This window comes from Mus caroli, unplaced genomic scaffold, assembly GCF_978045245.1.
Source record: "Mus caroli unplaced genomic scaffold, Mus_caroli_1 scaffold_8, whole genome shotgun sequence".
Lineage (NCBI taxonomy): Eukaryota > Metazoa > Chordata > Mammalia > Rodentia > Muridae > Mus > Mus caroli.
The window spans coordinates 131,613,330-131,629,250 of record NW_028227263.1 but is presented as its reverse complement, the minus strand read 5'-3'; the positions used below and the strand labels follow the sequence as shown (position 1 = coordinate 131,629,250).

Here is a 15,921-nt window from a genome sequence, read left to right as displayed (position 1 = left end):
GGGGCTGGGGTCGGCGAGAGTGCCGAGCGCTTGTCGCCAGTGAGCTTCCGGGTGCGGCCAGCGGAACGGGAATGGGGACGTCGCGGCGACCGAGGGCGCAGGAGAGAGTGCAGCAAGGAGCCGTGTACAGGGAGAGCCACTGGCTGACTGGTTGACCAAGGCCGCAGCAGTTTTGGCGTCTGCGGAGGACTGGTGGCGGCTTGGAAGGGCGTGACTAGGGAGAAAGCCTGGCGGTGGGCGTGGCCATCAGAATTAGTGGCGCCAAGAGTAGAGGAGCGGCCTGAGGACGGAAGGAAGGCTTGAGTGTGGTTTTTCACCCTGGACGCCTGCTGTCCATCGGTGTGGGATGCTTGGTGTTATGGGACGCTTGTAATGAAAGCAAGGTGACGTCATTAGTCAGATAGTGGTCCGATTTGAAGACTAGAGAAGCTTGGCGCGATGAGTGTCGGGAGCCAGGGAAAAGGTGAGCCTGGCTGCCAGAAGGGGCACGGATGGGATAACACGTAGGGGAGGGTCAGGTCTTGTTGCTTAGTGTGTATGGAGTTGAAGAGGCAGAGAAACTTGAACAGGGAGGACAGAGGGAAGTTGTCAAGGTGAGATGGACATTTGGAAAGGGAAGCTGGCCTTTGGCATTTGGCAGCCAAGGAGGGCTTCAGATATAGCTTAGTGATAGAGTGTTTGCCTAGCAGCAACAGACTCTGCCTGGGTTCTATCTTCAGTAATATAAAGGGGAAGGGGGCAGATAATGAAACTTAACTCTCAAAGAATTAAAAATGTGAAAAAAAAATAAATGTCAGTAAAAATTTCTCATTCTATGGAGAGCAGTCACCATTAAGATAGATCCACCTGTATCTACCCCATAATGCTGGGTTTACAGGCATGTACAACCATGCCTGCCTGACATTATTATTATTATTATAACATAGGTGTTGGAGATTCAAACTCATGTTCTCTCTCCTTTAACAGCAGGCACTCTTACCCACTGAGCCATCTCTGCAGTCCCTGATTACACTTGTTCTTTTATTTCCTTAAGAGTTGTGTTCCCCTTTCCCCCAAATCTTAGTCTCTGGCACAGCCAATATCCTTAGCTGGTCTTTGTATTTCTTTTTCAGGTACAACTGATGAGAAAAAAAGAGCAAGAGAGGAAAGGAGAGACTTCTGCTGCCAACATGCAGAGAAGTATTATGTAAGGCTCAAGGCACTTTGTGTTGTGATGTTTCCTGGGAAAATGAGAACTAACATTCACCCCAGATAAGGGCATCGATGACAAGCCAAAGAAATGATTCCACCAAAATTTAGCTTAGTAAAACAGTGAGTTATATGGTGTTAACTATAGGAAAGCTGATGCATCAGAGGCAACTACATCACTCCTAAGCCCACTTCAGCATGGGTGGTGACTTCTGAAAGCTGCATCCCTGGAGCTGTCTGCTCAACCTGCAGGCAATTCCACTGAAGAGTCCCCTCACCCTCAGCAATTGCTGAACTACTTATGTAAACCTTGGGGAGGGGCTAGTGAGTCTTATAACTTTCTGAGCCTCTTCAGTGTTTTGAGCTTCCTGATTCTTACATCCCTCTCCCTTGCAAGAGGGAGTGTCCACATAATTCATTCTCTAAAACCCTGGGTTTTCTGCTTCATAGCTGCCTTTTCTGAGAAGACCTTGAGGGAGACCTGAAGTTGAAATTTCCTAGAGTTGAGTAGTCTGGAAAATGGGAACTGGGACATGAGAGAAATTAATTAATTAATTAATTGCAGGGTATGGATTGCTTTTGATATCTAGCGGACAGAAGTTAGACATGCACTAAACCTCCCTCAGTGCGCAGGACAGCCTCAGTGCTAGTTCATGGTCTGTGTACTAATGCAGTGTTTCATGTTTAAGAATGTGAAAGAGGAAGGCACTTGGTTTCCATAGTTGTAGGCTTGGTTAGATCCATCTACCAAAATGTTGCCTGGTCTATCTCTCTATGGTCAGCTGTGTTACCTTTGATGTTACTCTCAGTCTGGCTCTCCCAAGATTAGCAATTCCAGGGTACCTCTCTCTCTATTTTTTATTTATTTTTATTTTTCTCTCATATTCTCTCATAGATTACATCCTTACTGAATATCCACTCCCTACCCCTTTACTTCTTCCAGCCCCTCCTCTCAATTTACTCCTCTTCCATTTTCTTTCAGAAAAAGGGCAAGCCTCCCAGGGTTATTAGCCAAATTGGCATAACAAGTTACAATAAGTCTGGGCACAAACCCTCATATCAAGGCTGGATAAAGTAAACTACTAGGAGGAAAAGGGTCCCAAGAGCAGGCAAAAGAGAGATACCCCATCCTACTTTTAGGAGTTTCACAAGAATACCAAGCTACACAACCATAACCTATATACAGAGGACTTAGCTCAGAACCACACAGAGTCTGTAATTGCGGCTTCAGTTTCTATGAGCCCCTATGAACTCGGCTTGGTTGATTCTGTGGGCTGTGTTTTCCTGGTGTCATTTACCCTAATGGCTCCTATAGTTCTTCCTCCCCATCTTCTGTGGGGTTCTCCTGGCTCCACCTAATGTTTGGCTGTGGGTCTCTGCATCTGCTCCTGCTAGATGAAGCCTCTGATGATAATTGGGCTAGGCATAAATCTGAGTATAGCAGAATATCATTATGAATCATTTCGTTGACATTTTTGTCTGCCAGTTGTGTTCAGTTCTATCCTGGGTCTCTGGGCTGTCCAGTCTGGTTCCTGGCCATCCTTCTCTCTCCTTTCTGACCCAGAGCTATTTATAGTCAAATTTTGGCTTGGGACAATCATGGTGGCTACAGGTGTGCAGTGCACTGTACTAATTTTCAAGGCTTGGGTTATATGTATGTGTATCATAGGTATAAGTGTTGGTCACTCATGTACTAAGAGAAAGAAGGGTGTATCAGATAAAGGATGGAAGAGATACTAGTAGACTCAGACCTTATCATCCACCCTACTAGATACCTGGGAAGCACAAATCCCCAGGCACTCATGTGATGGGAAACTGAGTATGGTCTGTCCTGAGATAACAACTCTTGTTTATATGCTTTTTGATCTCTTATTTTCTTTTCTTGCCTTTTACACCCCACCCCCAAACTCTGTCCTGCCCTCAAGAGTCCAGAACAGAATAAAATCCAGGGTCTTTGCCCATGCTAGGGGAGCCCTCTTCCACTGAACTACTAAATCCCTACCATTGTCTCCCCCCTCCCCACCCCCCAACACTCCTAAAAGTTTTACAAAGGTAGAGGAATATGCATGGCTGGTACCTGTCCAGGTATGCAGAGCATCAGTGCTATTAATAACTCGACCCCTTTTGCTCCTCCAGGTCATTTTTTCAACCCACAAAAGAAGGTAAAGCGAAGAAGCCAGAGAAGGAGACACCCAGCAGCATCACAGAGAAGGAACCCCCTCCAAAGTATGTAAGGGACTAGGACAGCATATGCCTTTAACAGTCAAGATTATTTTGTCTGCATGTGTTAAAAACCTACTTCAGATGTATCAGGCCTCAAAATGATACTTAATTTAGATAGCAGACAGCCAACAGAATTCTTGTCAGGGTTCTGTTTGCACATGCTTTGCATTCATTCTAGACCCGACTCTCCATTGGGTAGCGATGTTGGCCACATTTTGATTGATACATTCTCAGGAAGATGCTGGGTGGCCTTGTTTGGGTAACATGATCACCCTTGGGCCAGTGTATGGATGTGAATACATTTGGCTCATAATCTCCAAATTGAGATGCTGAGCAGGAAACTTTACTTCCTTTGTTCCAGCTTCCTCACGAGTAAAAAGGTACCTAATATCTGATAGGCTTTCTGCATTGGGTCAATGAGTAAACAGATGTGCCTTTTTGTTTTTTGTTTTTTCAAGACAGGGTTTCTTTGTGTGACCTGGCTATCCTGCAACTCAATCTGTGGTCGAGGCTGGTCTCAAATTCACAGAGACCCACTTGCCTTTGCCTCCCTATGCTGGGATTAAAGGCCTGTGCCACCACTGCCCGGCCAGATGTGCCATTTGTAACACTGCTTACTGCAGGAAGGCACTCTGCACATGCAGTAGTCAAGCTATAAATGTTGAAGTAGGTCACTGTGCAAGTGCACGTTGCTCTGTGCAAGTGCATCAGAATGTTTCTTTTCTGTGATTTACTTAGGTCATGCTGTATATTTTATATGTTATTGTTCATCAGCTTGCTGTTGTTAACATTATAGCACAGAGGATTTTTTCTTTCTGTTAAGGAACACAGGAGCTCAGTTCTTTTACTTTCTATGTTGTATTCCCTTCTATGGCTATCCTAAAGAAATTATTTAGCATTTAATTTATGAGAATATTTAGGTTGTTTCCCTTTTGTGGGTGTTATAGTTCTATACTAATATATTTAAATATGCTTTTGCTTTTAATTAACATGTAAGTGTAATTATGTGTGTAGGTATTTTTGTGTGTCTGACATTGGTCTCTCTATGAGGAATTATACATGGTAATTGTGAAAACATTAACTCAGACAACTAAGAAGAAATTTGACCTTGGGGCTAGAGAGATGGTATAGTAGTTAAGAATACAAACTGCTGTTTCAGAGGACAACAATTTGCTTCTCAGCACCCATGTCAGGTGGCTCACAGTTACCTGTAACTCCAGTTCCAGAGTAGCTGATACCTCTGGCTTCTTGGAATACCTATGCCCACTTGAACCTATTCACACATAGGCATACACATAGTTAGTAATAATAATAATAATAATAATAAAAATCTAGAGACTTCAGAGATGGCTTGGCAGTTAAGAGCATTTACTTCTGTTCCAGAGGACCTAGGTTCAGTTTACAAATACTCAGGTGGTGGTCACAACCACCTGTAATTCCAGTTCCAGGGGCATCTGATGCCACTTTCTGGGTTCTGTAGGCACTAGGCATTCCTGTGGTACATAGATATACATGTAAGCACCCATACACATGAAAATAAATGGATTTATGTTGTTTAATCTAAGATTTCTTGAACTCTTTCCATTAATCCTTCCCAGAGGAAGCACTATGACCAGTTTGCAGTGCTCTAGCAAACACATTTATTTTATCATCTAGCAGACACATTAGATGTTTAATAGACCTGAGGACAGGACTGGGTAAGTGTCTTATCATACGAGAGCACAGGGTCTGCCTGTTTGACACTGTTAGAGCTCCAGTGGCTAGAACAATGCCTGACATGCACTCCATACTCATTCACTAACACCTTTAGCTTACTTTTAAGTAACAAAAGTGAGACTATTATATATGTAAATAGCTTGTGTATGTTGTACGGTCATGGTATTGTACACATGCATTTACTCAAAAAACAGCTGTCAAGTATTTTCTGTGTGTCAGCCAGAGCTCAGGACCCTGGGTTTTGACGTGAACCTAGTGGATAGCTGTTCCTCTACGCTCCAGAAGGCTTGTAGGACTCTTTCTGTGGTGCTGGGCATGAGCCTGCTTCCCTCTTTGTAAGAGTTGTATAGGATGAGTGCCTGTGACCAGGAAGTAAGGAGATGCTATCCTCATGATGGCCTCTGTTCAGACCATGAGCTTTCTGAGGACACTCGGCACTTTAGTGACTGCCACCAGCATGCATGACACCATGCCTGTATCTCATAAGCTGAGAGATCAGAGCTGCCATCAAGGGGACAGTGACTTAGAATAAGTGTCCCTTTCCTCATGTAAGACTCCAGGCTACTATGCTGTTGCCTGATGATGTCTCCTGCTGCAACTCTTTTGACTAAGAAAAAGGTCTTCAAATGTATATTTGTGTCAAGCCTGTCCCTGCAAGAAATCCACCCGCTCTTCATGACATATCCTCACAGGATGCCTCAGGCATAGGATAGAGAAAGAAAGGGAGGGAAGGATACTTAAGTACATATAATGAAGTCAAGTGTGGTGGCACACGTCATAATCTCAGTGCTGGTGAGGTGTAGGCAGGAAGCTCAGGAGTTCAAAGGCAGCCTCTGCTACTTACTGGGTTTGAGGCCAGACCTCACTACATGAGACCATCTCAAAAGGGAAAATTAAAAAAAGTGAATGCCATGTCGGCACTTGGAAGATGCTCACTGCTCACTGAAATGGAACAGAAGGGAATGCAGAGTTTTGTGGGTGATTTCCCCATGCTGCCTGCCATGTGCTCCACCATCTCCCTCCTTACTTCCAGGGTGGCGCTGAAGGAGAGGAATCAAGTGGTGCCCGAGAGTGATTCTCCAGTGAAGAGGACAGGAAGGAAGGTAGCCCAGGTTCTGAGCTGTGAAGGGGAGGATGAAGATGAAGCCCCTGGCACCCCCAAAGTCCAGGTAGGTTCCAGTAGCCTACTGGGTTCTTTTCTAAATTTAATTTTTGTGTGTATTTGTGTATATCCTTGCTGTGCACATGGAGGCCAGAGGACAACTTTGTGGTATTCTCTCCTTAATGAGTTCTAGGAATTGAACTCTGGTCTCTAGGCTTGTGCAGCAAGCACGTTTACCCACTGAGCCATCGTGCTGACCTCAAGCCTACCAGTTTCCTACTCACCCATGCAGCTGAGTACAGTAGCTATACAGGAAGACTGGGGACATTGTTCAGGAGATTGGCAGTCTCTGCTGTTGGTCTTTGAAGCAGGACGGTTGGGGAACAGGGTTCCAGTCTACCTCTTCTCTGGGAGGTGGGGCTCATTTGGCCCCTTGACATCATCATACCTCAAGTACCTCATGGAGAGCATACCTGTGGTGCTGGCTGTTTCACAGTTATCCAGTAATTACGTAGGTCAGGTACCTGGAGTAGATTATCTTAAGAGTGGACAAGGCCTTTTGTTTCTGGAGCCTCTAGGGGAAGACTACATCCATGTCATTTTCGTTTTTTCCAGAAGCCTGTTTCTCCATTAGCTGAGACACTCTTATGTTCTCTTTCTGTGTTTTCTGTGGTCACATTTCCTGTGACTCCTCTTCTACTTAATTTTATTTTTATAGCTTGTGTGTGTGTCTGTGTTTGTGTGACATGCAAGTGCATGCCATGTGTATGGTAGGCATCATGGGATAGTGTGCAAGAATTAGTCTTCTCCTTGGATCTTGAAACTACAAGGGAGGCTGAAAATGCAGTCTTTAGTCTCATGACCACATCACACTAGTTGTAAAGGAGGCAGGCCCATGATTGTATTAACTCCAAGGGAAGTTGGTAGATCTGTAGTAAGGCCACCATATCTGTAAGTGTAAAAGGAAGATTCTGTTACTTTAAGAAACAGAATTAATATTGGTTTTCATAATGGCGTGATTCTGGGACACTAAAAGTTACGAATGTGGATCTAATGATACCTAGGTGAGAGAAGGTGGCCTGGCTGGGGATGGGACTAAGGAACCAGAAATGACATTAGACCTGAGAGGCTGAGTCCATTCTGCTCTGAAGCATGTGGTAGCTGCGACTGCCAGGTGATGACAAGCATCTTCTTTATTTTAGAACTGTTCTTTCTGTCTCCTTTCAGAAGCCTGTGTCAGACTCTGAACAGAGTTCTCCTCCCAGCCCTGACACATGTCCTGAGAACAGTCCTTTCTTCAACTGCAGCTCCCCCATGGACATCTCCCCATCAGGATTCCCAAAGCGTCGAACTGGTAAGGACAGGCCAGTTTCATCCCTTATATCCATACTACCCATGGTGATGGTCCTTCCAATGGTAGAACTGTGGTGGTGAGCATGGTTAACTGTCTCTGAGCTGTGTGACCTTTGGCAAGCAACCTCACCTTTGCAGAGGTGTGGTTACTTTTACTGGTGGAACAGGTGGCCTGAAGTACAGTGCCAACTGCACAGAAGTGCTAGGATTAAAAGCTGATTCATGTAAAGTGCATGGACCTGATTTGGCTCACAGTCAGTGCTTGGTATATGTGGGAAATTGTGATTGTCATGAGGAGTGATCGTTGCTGCACAAGGCTCTGAGTAGAAACACAAGAGTGCAAGTATGGAGTCTTCTGGAAGAGCAGGTAACTAAGCTGAGCCCTGAAAGGCAAAGGGAGCCAGGTGGGATAGGAGAAGGGAAGAGAATTCCAGGTTGTATGAGTGAATTAGGGACATGTGGGTCACTTAAGTTTGGAGTTCTGTCACAGGGACCATAGAAATCAAGGGGACACTGAATGAAGAGACTGGAGAACATTCTAGAGAATCCACCTGAGACATTGAGACCTAAATGGAAGTAGAAGAATTGGTATGGGGAAGGGCCAGGTGAGGGCATATGTGACCTGAGGACTGAGCATGCTCTGCTGGTTTGAAGTGACCGAGATGGGTACTTGTAAAGTTTCAGTGTATTAATTAGTGGACATCGGGAAGCCGGTGCATGCTCTAAGAACTTATTCAGTTCAGTCAGTGCCGTCTACAGACATGAAAGTGAAAACCCTAAACTCTGCAACACCTCTGGACCCAAGCATTACATACAGGGTGCTCCACGAAAGCAGGTCTCAGCAAGGGACGTCTTTCCAGTCTCCCATGAGCAACTTGGGTGTGGGAATCTGCTTTTTTTATGGAATGCTATTTTTAAAACCCTAAACACGATGTGTGAATTGGAAAACTTAGCCGCCCCATACTGTGACAAAATACCTTCCAGAAGCATGTAAAAGATAGGAGCGTTTATTTTGGTTCCGTTTGACATTGCAGTCCATAATGATTGGGAAGGCATGACAGCAGGATTATGTCAGGAAGCAGAAGCAGAGAACGCCGGTGCTCAGCTCACCTTCTCCTCCTTTGTTTTTATATATACCTGGTTCCCAGCCCATAGTATGGTACTACCCAAATTCAGGGTGAATCCTCCACAATTAAAACTCAACAGAAACCCTCACAGTCACAGGAATTCCAGATTTAGTTAAGTTATAATGAATATGAATCCACACTCAGCATTAAAAAAAGACTGCTCGTAATTTAGAATTGAAATTGTACTGAGATCATGGTGTATAGTTAGAACTAGGTTCTCCAGTTTGGCTTTGCTTTCCTCTCCTTTAAACACTCAAGTTTAATATCACATATGCAGCTTCCTGAATGCTTCCCTGGGGGCAGAGCTGTTCACAGGTCTGCTCCGGGAACTCAGAAGTCAGTTGTCCATGTTGCCTAGGGAAGGTTCAGAAAAGGCATAGGTGTCACAGGTGCAAAGACTTTGAGAGGTAGGAAAACAGGACACGTGTGGGAATTCTAACACTGGTGTTTCTAGAGAGTACAGTGTGGTATGAAGAGGCAGCTTGAGGATAGCATGTGGGCACGAGCTAGAGAGGAATGTAGTGGCTGGATCCTCAAGGTTCTCAGACACCATGCTGAGGCACTGAGTACATCCTGTTATCATTTACTGAAGCTTGCTTCCTTTCTCATAATGCAAGAAAGGGAGCGACAGACAGAATCAATAACTCACCCAAGGTCACAGATTCAGAGCTGGGAAGATGAGGTGTACGCTGGGGTAGTGGCTATGATAGGTAAGAAGAGGATGGGGATCCAGAACCTTCTAAGTCTCTGGTTTCATCAGGCAGTGTGTCTGATCACTGGGGCAGACATAGACAAACTGGTGGTCAGCTACAGTGCTCTCTTTACCTTTCCAGCGCGGAAGCAGCTCCCCAAACGGACAGTTCAAGACACTCTTGAGGAGCAGAATGAGGACAAAAACAAAACAGCTAAGAGAAGGAAGAAAGAAGGTGAGGGAGCAGGATGTTTGTGTGTGTAGTGTCCAGTAGGTGTCACTGTGTTCCTGTGGAGACTAGATTGTTGTACTGTTGAGAGGGTTCTCTTTATCCTGGGGTCAATGCAGGGAAACAGCCATGGAGATGGAACTATTGATCATTGGGGCTATGTGTGATTTACCAGTTGCAGTTGGTGACCCAGCCAGGATCTTGTTCATGTGATAATAATAATAATCTCCATATGGCTCAGTCTCCCATGACAGGTTTGATTTAGAGGAGGCTTGATTTCCTATTGGCAGTTTGTAGTCAATAAAAAAATTGACTTTCAGTTGGCGATTTTGGCAATTCTGAGTATCTCCTAGTAAAAGAGGAGCATCTTTGTTCTAAGGCAAATTTCCCCCAGGTTAGTGTCTGTAATTTTATCATTACCCTGGTGGTATGACTTTTTAGTACGTTTGTAAATCAAAATGTACAGGATAGGCAGGTGCTCCACTTCTGAGTTACATGTCAGTATCTTGTAAGTTACCCAAACTAAAAATGGGATTTACTCTGTGGTCCAGGCAGACTTTGGACTTGTGACCTTTTTGCTTCAGACTATACTGGGTGGTGGGAGTGCCTTTAGGCCTCACTTCCATTTAACTTTTCTGTCTGTCATGAGGAACAGAGACCCCAAAAGAAAGCCTCACAGAGGCTGAAGATGTAAAACAGAAGGAAGAAAAGGAGGGGGACCAGCTCATAGTCCCCTCTGAGCCCACAAAGTCCCCTGGTGAGTTGCTTATTCCTCTAGCTTCCTGATCCTGCTTGAGGCATCACTTGTCTGTGGAGGGTGGTTCACTGAAACAAGGCACAGACTCCCCAACTTGGGGTCAGTGTGAACTCCAAGATAAATCAGAGGTTTTGCTTTTACTATTGGGTTTATTGCTTATTTTACCCCATGCATGTGGGAAGAGAGGAAAGAGCCCTCAAATAAAATGCTTTTAGACATCATAGCTGTCAGACACAACAAACTGAGTAGGTGTTTATTAAGCGCAATATCTAAGCTTAGGATATTGCAGGATTTAGAAGAGGGAGTATTCTTGCAGCTTCTGTTCCTTGGTGTCCTTGAGACCTCTATGTCATGGTCACTTTTTCAAGGACACTTTTAGGCATATACATATACATGAATCATGCTAAGATTTTAGTTGTTTTTTTCTGGTAGTGGAACCCAGGGCCTGATATATGCTAGGCACATGTTTAATTCTGAGCCATACCTCAGTCTTCTCACTAGTGGGAGAGGCAGGTACTCTGTTACTGAGCTACGGCCCCAGCCCCTCACTGGAGGATTCTTTTATTTATTTTTTTTAAAGAATTACTTAATTATTTTATGCATGTGAGTACACTGTTGCTGTCTTCAGACACACCAGAAGAGAGCATCAGATCCCATTACAGATGGTTGTGAGCCACCATGTGGCTTCTGGCAATTGAACTCAGGACCTCTGGAAGAGCAGTCAGTGGTCTAGTTGCTGAGCCAAGTTTCCATCGCTCGTTGGGGGATTCTAGGCAGATGCTCTACTACTGAGTCACACCCCAGCTCTGTTTTGTCTTTTTGTCTGTTGGGTTGTTTGTCTGAGATCTTACTATGAGGTTGCTTTGTAGTTTTGTAATTCCCCTACCTCAGTGTCCTGAGAAGCTGGTATTTCACAGTGATGGCCACTCAACTGGGTGATGAGGTTTCTTTTCACTACCATTCCTAAGTTTTTAATTTTTGGACCATTGTCAGCTATGCTTTCACTAGCACTGAGGAGTGAACATTAGGCCAGAGAGGCCCTATATTTACATAGCAGACGGAGAAAGGTCAAAATTGCTCAATTTTCCACTCATAGGGTGCAATGACTTTGGGATTTTAATGTTTAGTGCTAGAAACTTTATAGTGAGTGGTAATTTTATGGGAGGTTTCTGCCCCATTCTATACTTTTTGCTCCAGAATAAATGACACAGAGACATCAGATTTTATTAACAAGCTGCTGGTATTATGTTGTGCAAGTTCTGAGCTATTGTAACCTGATTAGTCTATTAATAATGGGATAAATTGCCTGTTACCTGCCAACTGAGTCTTGCTATTTCCATGTATATTCTCAGGGTGAGCTTCCCTTGGCATGCACTTGTGGTCCATTCTCATCTTCCACCCTGCCTCATGGCAACTGTCTTCTGCTATCTCTTTTCCTTCTCTCCCTTGTGGTCCCTACCTGAGATCACTTCACTCTATCCAAAGTCCTACCTTCCTCTCTCTGGTGCCCAGTCACAGGCTCTAGCTTTTTAATTACCCGTCAGGGATTACTGGGGAACATTCTTCACAGCACATTGGTCAACACAATCCCCATGTCCAGACTGCAGCCTGATCTTGGGGTACAGAACTCAGCATCTGAATGCAGAGTGTACAAAACCAACCCCAACACTGTTTGTATCACCATCTACCCCTTCTCATTTCAGAGTCAGTAACCCTGACAAAGACAGAGAACATTCCAGTGTGTAAGGCAGGAGTGAAACTGAAGCCTCAGGAAGAGGAACAGAGCAAACCTCCTGCTAGAGGTGCCAAGACACTGAGCAGTTTCTTCAGTGAGCAACTTTCTCATCTTTATCCATCTGGGCTGTGTGGGCAGCAGATTGTGGGGCTCTATTTAGGCAGTGATGCCTGAATAAGGCACGGGAGTTGGGCCTTTGAGGAGTAGGGACCTTCTACTTTCTGTCTTTCCTTGCAGCACCCCGAAAACCAGCAGTGAAAACTGAAGTCAAACAAGAAGAGTCAGGCACTCTAAGGAAGGAAGAGACCAAGGGGTGAGTCAGTGCCCAGGTCTGAGAAACATCTCCTAGCACATTCTTTTCTGCAAGTCCATGACTCAGCCCTAGCTTGGGTTTTCTCCTCTTGCAGGGCTTGGTCATTGGTCAGTGTTTTAGACACTTTTGGACCAATTGCAAAGCCTTAGGATACAGGCAGAGTAAGAACTGTTTAGGGAGTTTGCATACCCACGGATTGGCATTTTCTCTGACTTCCAGCTTCCAGTATGACCCTCCCCAAAGGGCTAAGGGCATGCAGCAAGGTAATCATGGTAGTAATTCTTGCCCCTTACCCCTACTCACCTTCCTAGAGTGGTTCTGCGTTGTTCCCAAGACAAAATCTTAAGCCTCTGGTTTCCCTCTGGTACCACCAGCACTCTATCCTCAGTTCTTAGCATACTGATTCCACCATAATGAGCTTACCAGGTTGAGTGCATGCTCTGGAAGTAGCAGACATCTACATTGGAATCTCCTGAGGGCCTCTCTGTCAGCAGTGAGGAGACAGGAATGTGTTAACCTTTGGCTTTGTGAGCCAGGCCCAACACATAGTAGAAACATTTTTTAGACCCAGAGTTACCCAATTTCAACTTCTTTTTGCCTCCTTAGGACCCTGGATCCAACAAATTATAACCCTTCCAAGAATGACTATCATCCCATTGAAGATGCCTGCTGGAAACATGGCCAGAAGTAAGGGCTTAGCCTTCCCATGCTGCTTTAAGTTCTGCCCCCGTGACTATGGCAGGCTGTTGTTTTGGCCTCTATTGGAAGAGCTGTCACATCTCTCCCATCTCTGTTTTGGGAGAATTATGGGAAGGGATAGTGGATAGTTGCCTCTGCATTTATCCCTCAGGAAAATGTGAAGAGGCAGGGTGGCTACAGGATGTTATGGCCTATTCAAGTGCTTATCATTTTTCTTTTTCTTTCTCAGGGTCCCTTTTCTCGCTGTGGCCCGGACATTTGAGAAGATTGAGGAGGTTTCTGCTAGGTAATTAGTTACTCAGGCATGGGGGCAGGTTCTTTGTGACTCTGCATGGCATGTGTGCTGCTTCCTGCCCTTCATTCCTTCCTCACCTCTTCTCATCGTGGTCATTGTCCATTCACAAAAATGGGTGATGTAATTTTGAGGCCCAGCCTGAGAAGACCCTGAGCTTCTCTTTTCTTTTCCTTTTGGCTTTGAGACAAGGCTTTTCTATGTAACCCTGGTGGTTCTGGAACTCACTGTGTTGGCCAGGCTGGTCTTGAACTCAAGAGATCCACCTCCTCTGCCTCCTGAGTGTTCCGATTAAAGATCTGGACCCCTACACCTGGCTACAGCATAGTTTTTGATGGTGTAGTCTCTTGGTCTAAGTGGGTTCAGCCTGTGCTCAAAGGCTGCTTGCAGCTGAGATAGCAATGAATGTAGTTGAACACAGATGTCTTCACACTAATGCACTGTGAGAATTCTCTCTTGTTGATTGTAACTTGATTGTGCCATTCTGGGCCTTTTCAGATGACCTCCTCTGTCAGTGTCAAAGGCTGAATGTCCTTATGTGAGACACAGGGTCAGCCACATCTGCAGGGTTAGGAAACAGATTCTAGGAACTACAGGGGATGTGTCACACAAAGTGACTTTAGTCTTGTTTCTACATCTCAAGTGAAGGGAAGTCTAGTCTTGGTTACAGTGAGGATGACTTTACTGTGCTTCTCCTGCAGAGCCTTCCCTCCCAGTGGTGCTCTGTGTTAGCATCAGTTGTCGATGCTGGCACCTTTGCTCTTCTCCTCTTATACATGCTATCTTTTCCTGGCCTCCCATACCTAGGGTTTTCTTCTGTGTATGTAGGCAATATAAATATTATGGCGTGTACCACATTTGGCCTCAGCCTTGTTTTCAGTTCTCCATTTTGGTTTAAGCTTTCCTGACATGTAATTCCTTCATTTTAATACATCTTTAGGCTGCCCTCAATGCTTTGTCCTTAGAAATGTTTCCTTGGGAATGTTTTAAAAACTTCCCCTGGGATGTAACCCCAAAGTGAGGTAATGGAGGTCATGGGAAGGACCTTGAGTCCAGAAAGTAGCTTGCAGCAGCCGCTGGGTGGGACCGCCAAGGAGACAGTTAGCATTGCCCTGGTTCCTGGTTGTGTGCCTGTGGCAGGTGCCTTGGTCTCCCTCTCTAAGCCTCAGTTCCCCCATGAGTAAAGGGAAGAACTTATATCTCTGTCTTTTAAGGAGATTGAGTTTATCTACATAACAGAGGGAGACAGCTTTTGGAGAATCTCATACATTCTCTACTTGGAGGGAACTGCAGGATGGCTGTTCTGTTCTGACCCATGAGCCAAAATCTTGGGGTACAGATTTTTTTTTTTTAAACAACTGACTTTCTTTGAGTTGTTGATGGTCAGAAGCAAGATGACCAGAATCAAGAAGTTGACACCAGCTGTTAGTGACAGGGATTCCCACTTTTATTTGCATTGTGACACTTGCCCTTTTCTGTCCTGGTTTCTTGTTGGATTCTCACCTATGCTGCTTAGCTGGCCTATCCCCTCCATCTGTCTGTGTCCTTTGTGACTTTGCTACTGCTGAAGGTTTCAGTGGCTCTCAGTTTGGATTTGTAGCCCGTTTCCTCAGAATTCGTTTCAGACAATGTTTTTTCACTGCATGTGATGTCACTGGTCTGGTACTCCATTGTTCAACTGTCCCCAAGGCTGAGAGCCTGGCTGCTTCACTGTGCAGCCTCCCTCTTGCCAACCTGGTGGAGTCTTTGTGAGCTTATCATTTCCTGTTCCTTTCCTAACCTTGACCCACTCTTTCACTTCTGCTGTCCCAGGACAGTAGAAACAGATTGCCACTAGGTGAATTGAAACAAGAGAAAGTTTTTTTTTTTTTTTTTTAAAGATTTTATTTATTTTTATTATATATAAGTACACTGTAGCTGTCTTCAGACACTCCAGAAGAGGGAGTCAGATCTCATTACGGATGGTTGTGAGCCACCATGTGGTTGCTGGGATTTGAACTCTGGACCTTCGGAAGAGCAGTCGGGTGCTCTTACCCACTGAGCCATCTCACCAGCCGAAACAAGAGAAAGTTATTTCTCCACATTGCAGGAAGCCTGAAGTAACAGTTTGATTGTTGACAAGCAGGTTAACTCTTCTTAAGGCTTAGAGAGAGAACTTGATCCAAATTCTTCCAGCTTCTGGGACTCCAGCCAGCCTTGGCATTTCTAGGCTAATATGCATCACTACGTCCTTTTCTGAGAGGCCCTGCATTTTGGGATTACCCTTATCTAGCATGCTTTTCTTTCCATCCTTAATCATACCTACAGAGTTCCTGCTTCCAGATATGTCACATTCTAGAGCTGAGCAGACATGGATTTGGGGAGGAAGGTGTCTGTACATCCCAATATCCAGCAGTTGATTTTTTTTTTTCTGCTTCAGCTATCCATTCCTGTGGTTTTTGCACAGGGGTGATGAGGTGATTCTGTGTTTCTCTTTTTTCCTCCTGCCTTTCTAAA

At 44.9% G+C, this 15,921-nt stretch overlaps 1 protein-coding gene across 4 annotated transcripts in view; it reads left to right on the top strand.

Moving 5' to 3' along the window:
* The window catches only part of Lig1 (DNA ligase 1), a 34,682-nt gene that overhangs the window by 140 nt on the left and 18,621 nt on the right, over nucleotides 1-15,921 (top strand). The window contains exons 1-11 of one of the 4 annotated variants that reach the window (XM_029480003.2): nucleotides 106-463; nucleotides 1,113-1,186; nucleotides 3,325-3,414; nucleotides 6,161-6,296; nucleotides 7,457-7,583; nucleotides 9,543-9,635; nucleotides 10,279-10,386; nucleotides 12,090-12,215; nucleotides 12,359-12,434; nucleotides 13,041-13,121; nucleotides 13,363-13,419. In XM_029480003.2, the coding sequence (XP_029335863.1) occupies nucleotides 1,122-1,186; nucleotides 3,325-3,414; nucleotides 6,161-6,296; nucleotides 7,457-7,583; nucleotides 9,543-9,635; nucleotides 10,279-10,386; nucleotides 12,090-12,215; nucleotides 12,359-12,434; nucleotides 13,041-13,121; nucleotides 13,363-13,419 (959 nt within the window). In that variant the 5' untranslated portion in view covers nucleotides 106-463; nucleotides 1,113-1,121. Of the gene's footprint in view, nucleotides 1-105; nucleotides 464-1,112; nucleotides 1,187-3,324; nucleotides 3,415-6,160; nucleotides 6,297-7,456; nucleotides 7,584-9,542; nucleotides 9,636-10,278; nucleotides 10,387-12,089; nucleotides 12,216-12,358; nucleotides 12,435-13,040; nucleotides 13,122-13,362; nucleotides 13,420-15,921 lie in introns of those variants that run through there. The other 3 variants (XM_029480004.2, XM_021166819.3, XM_029480005.2) reach the window with 3 other exon arrangements.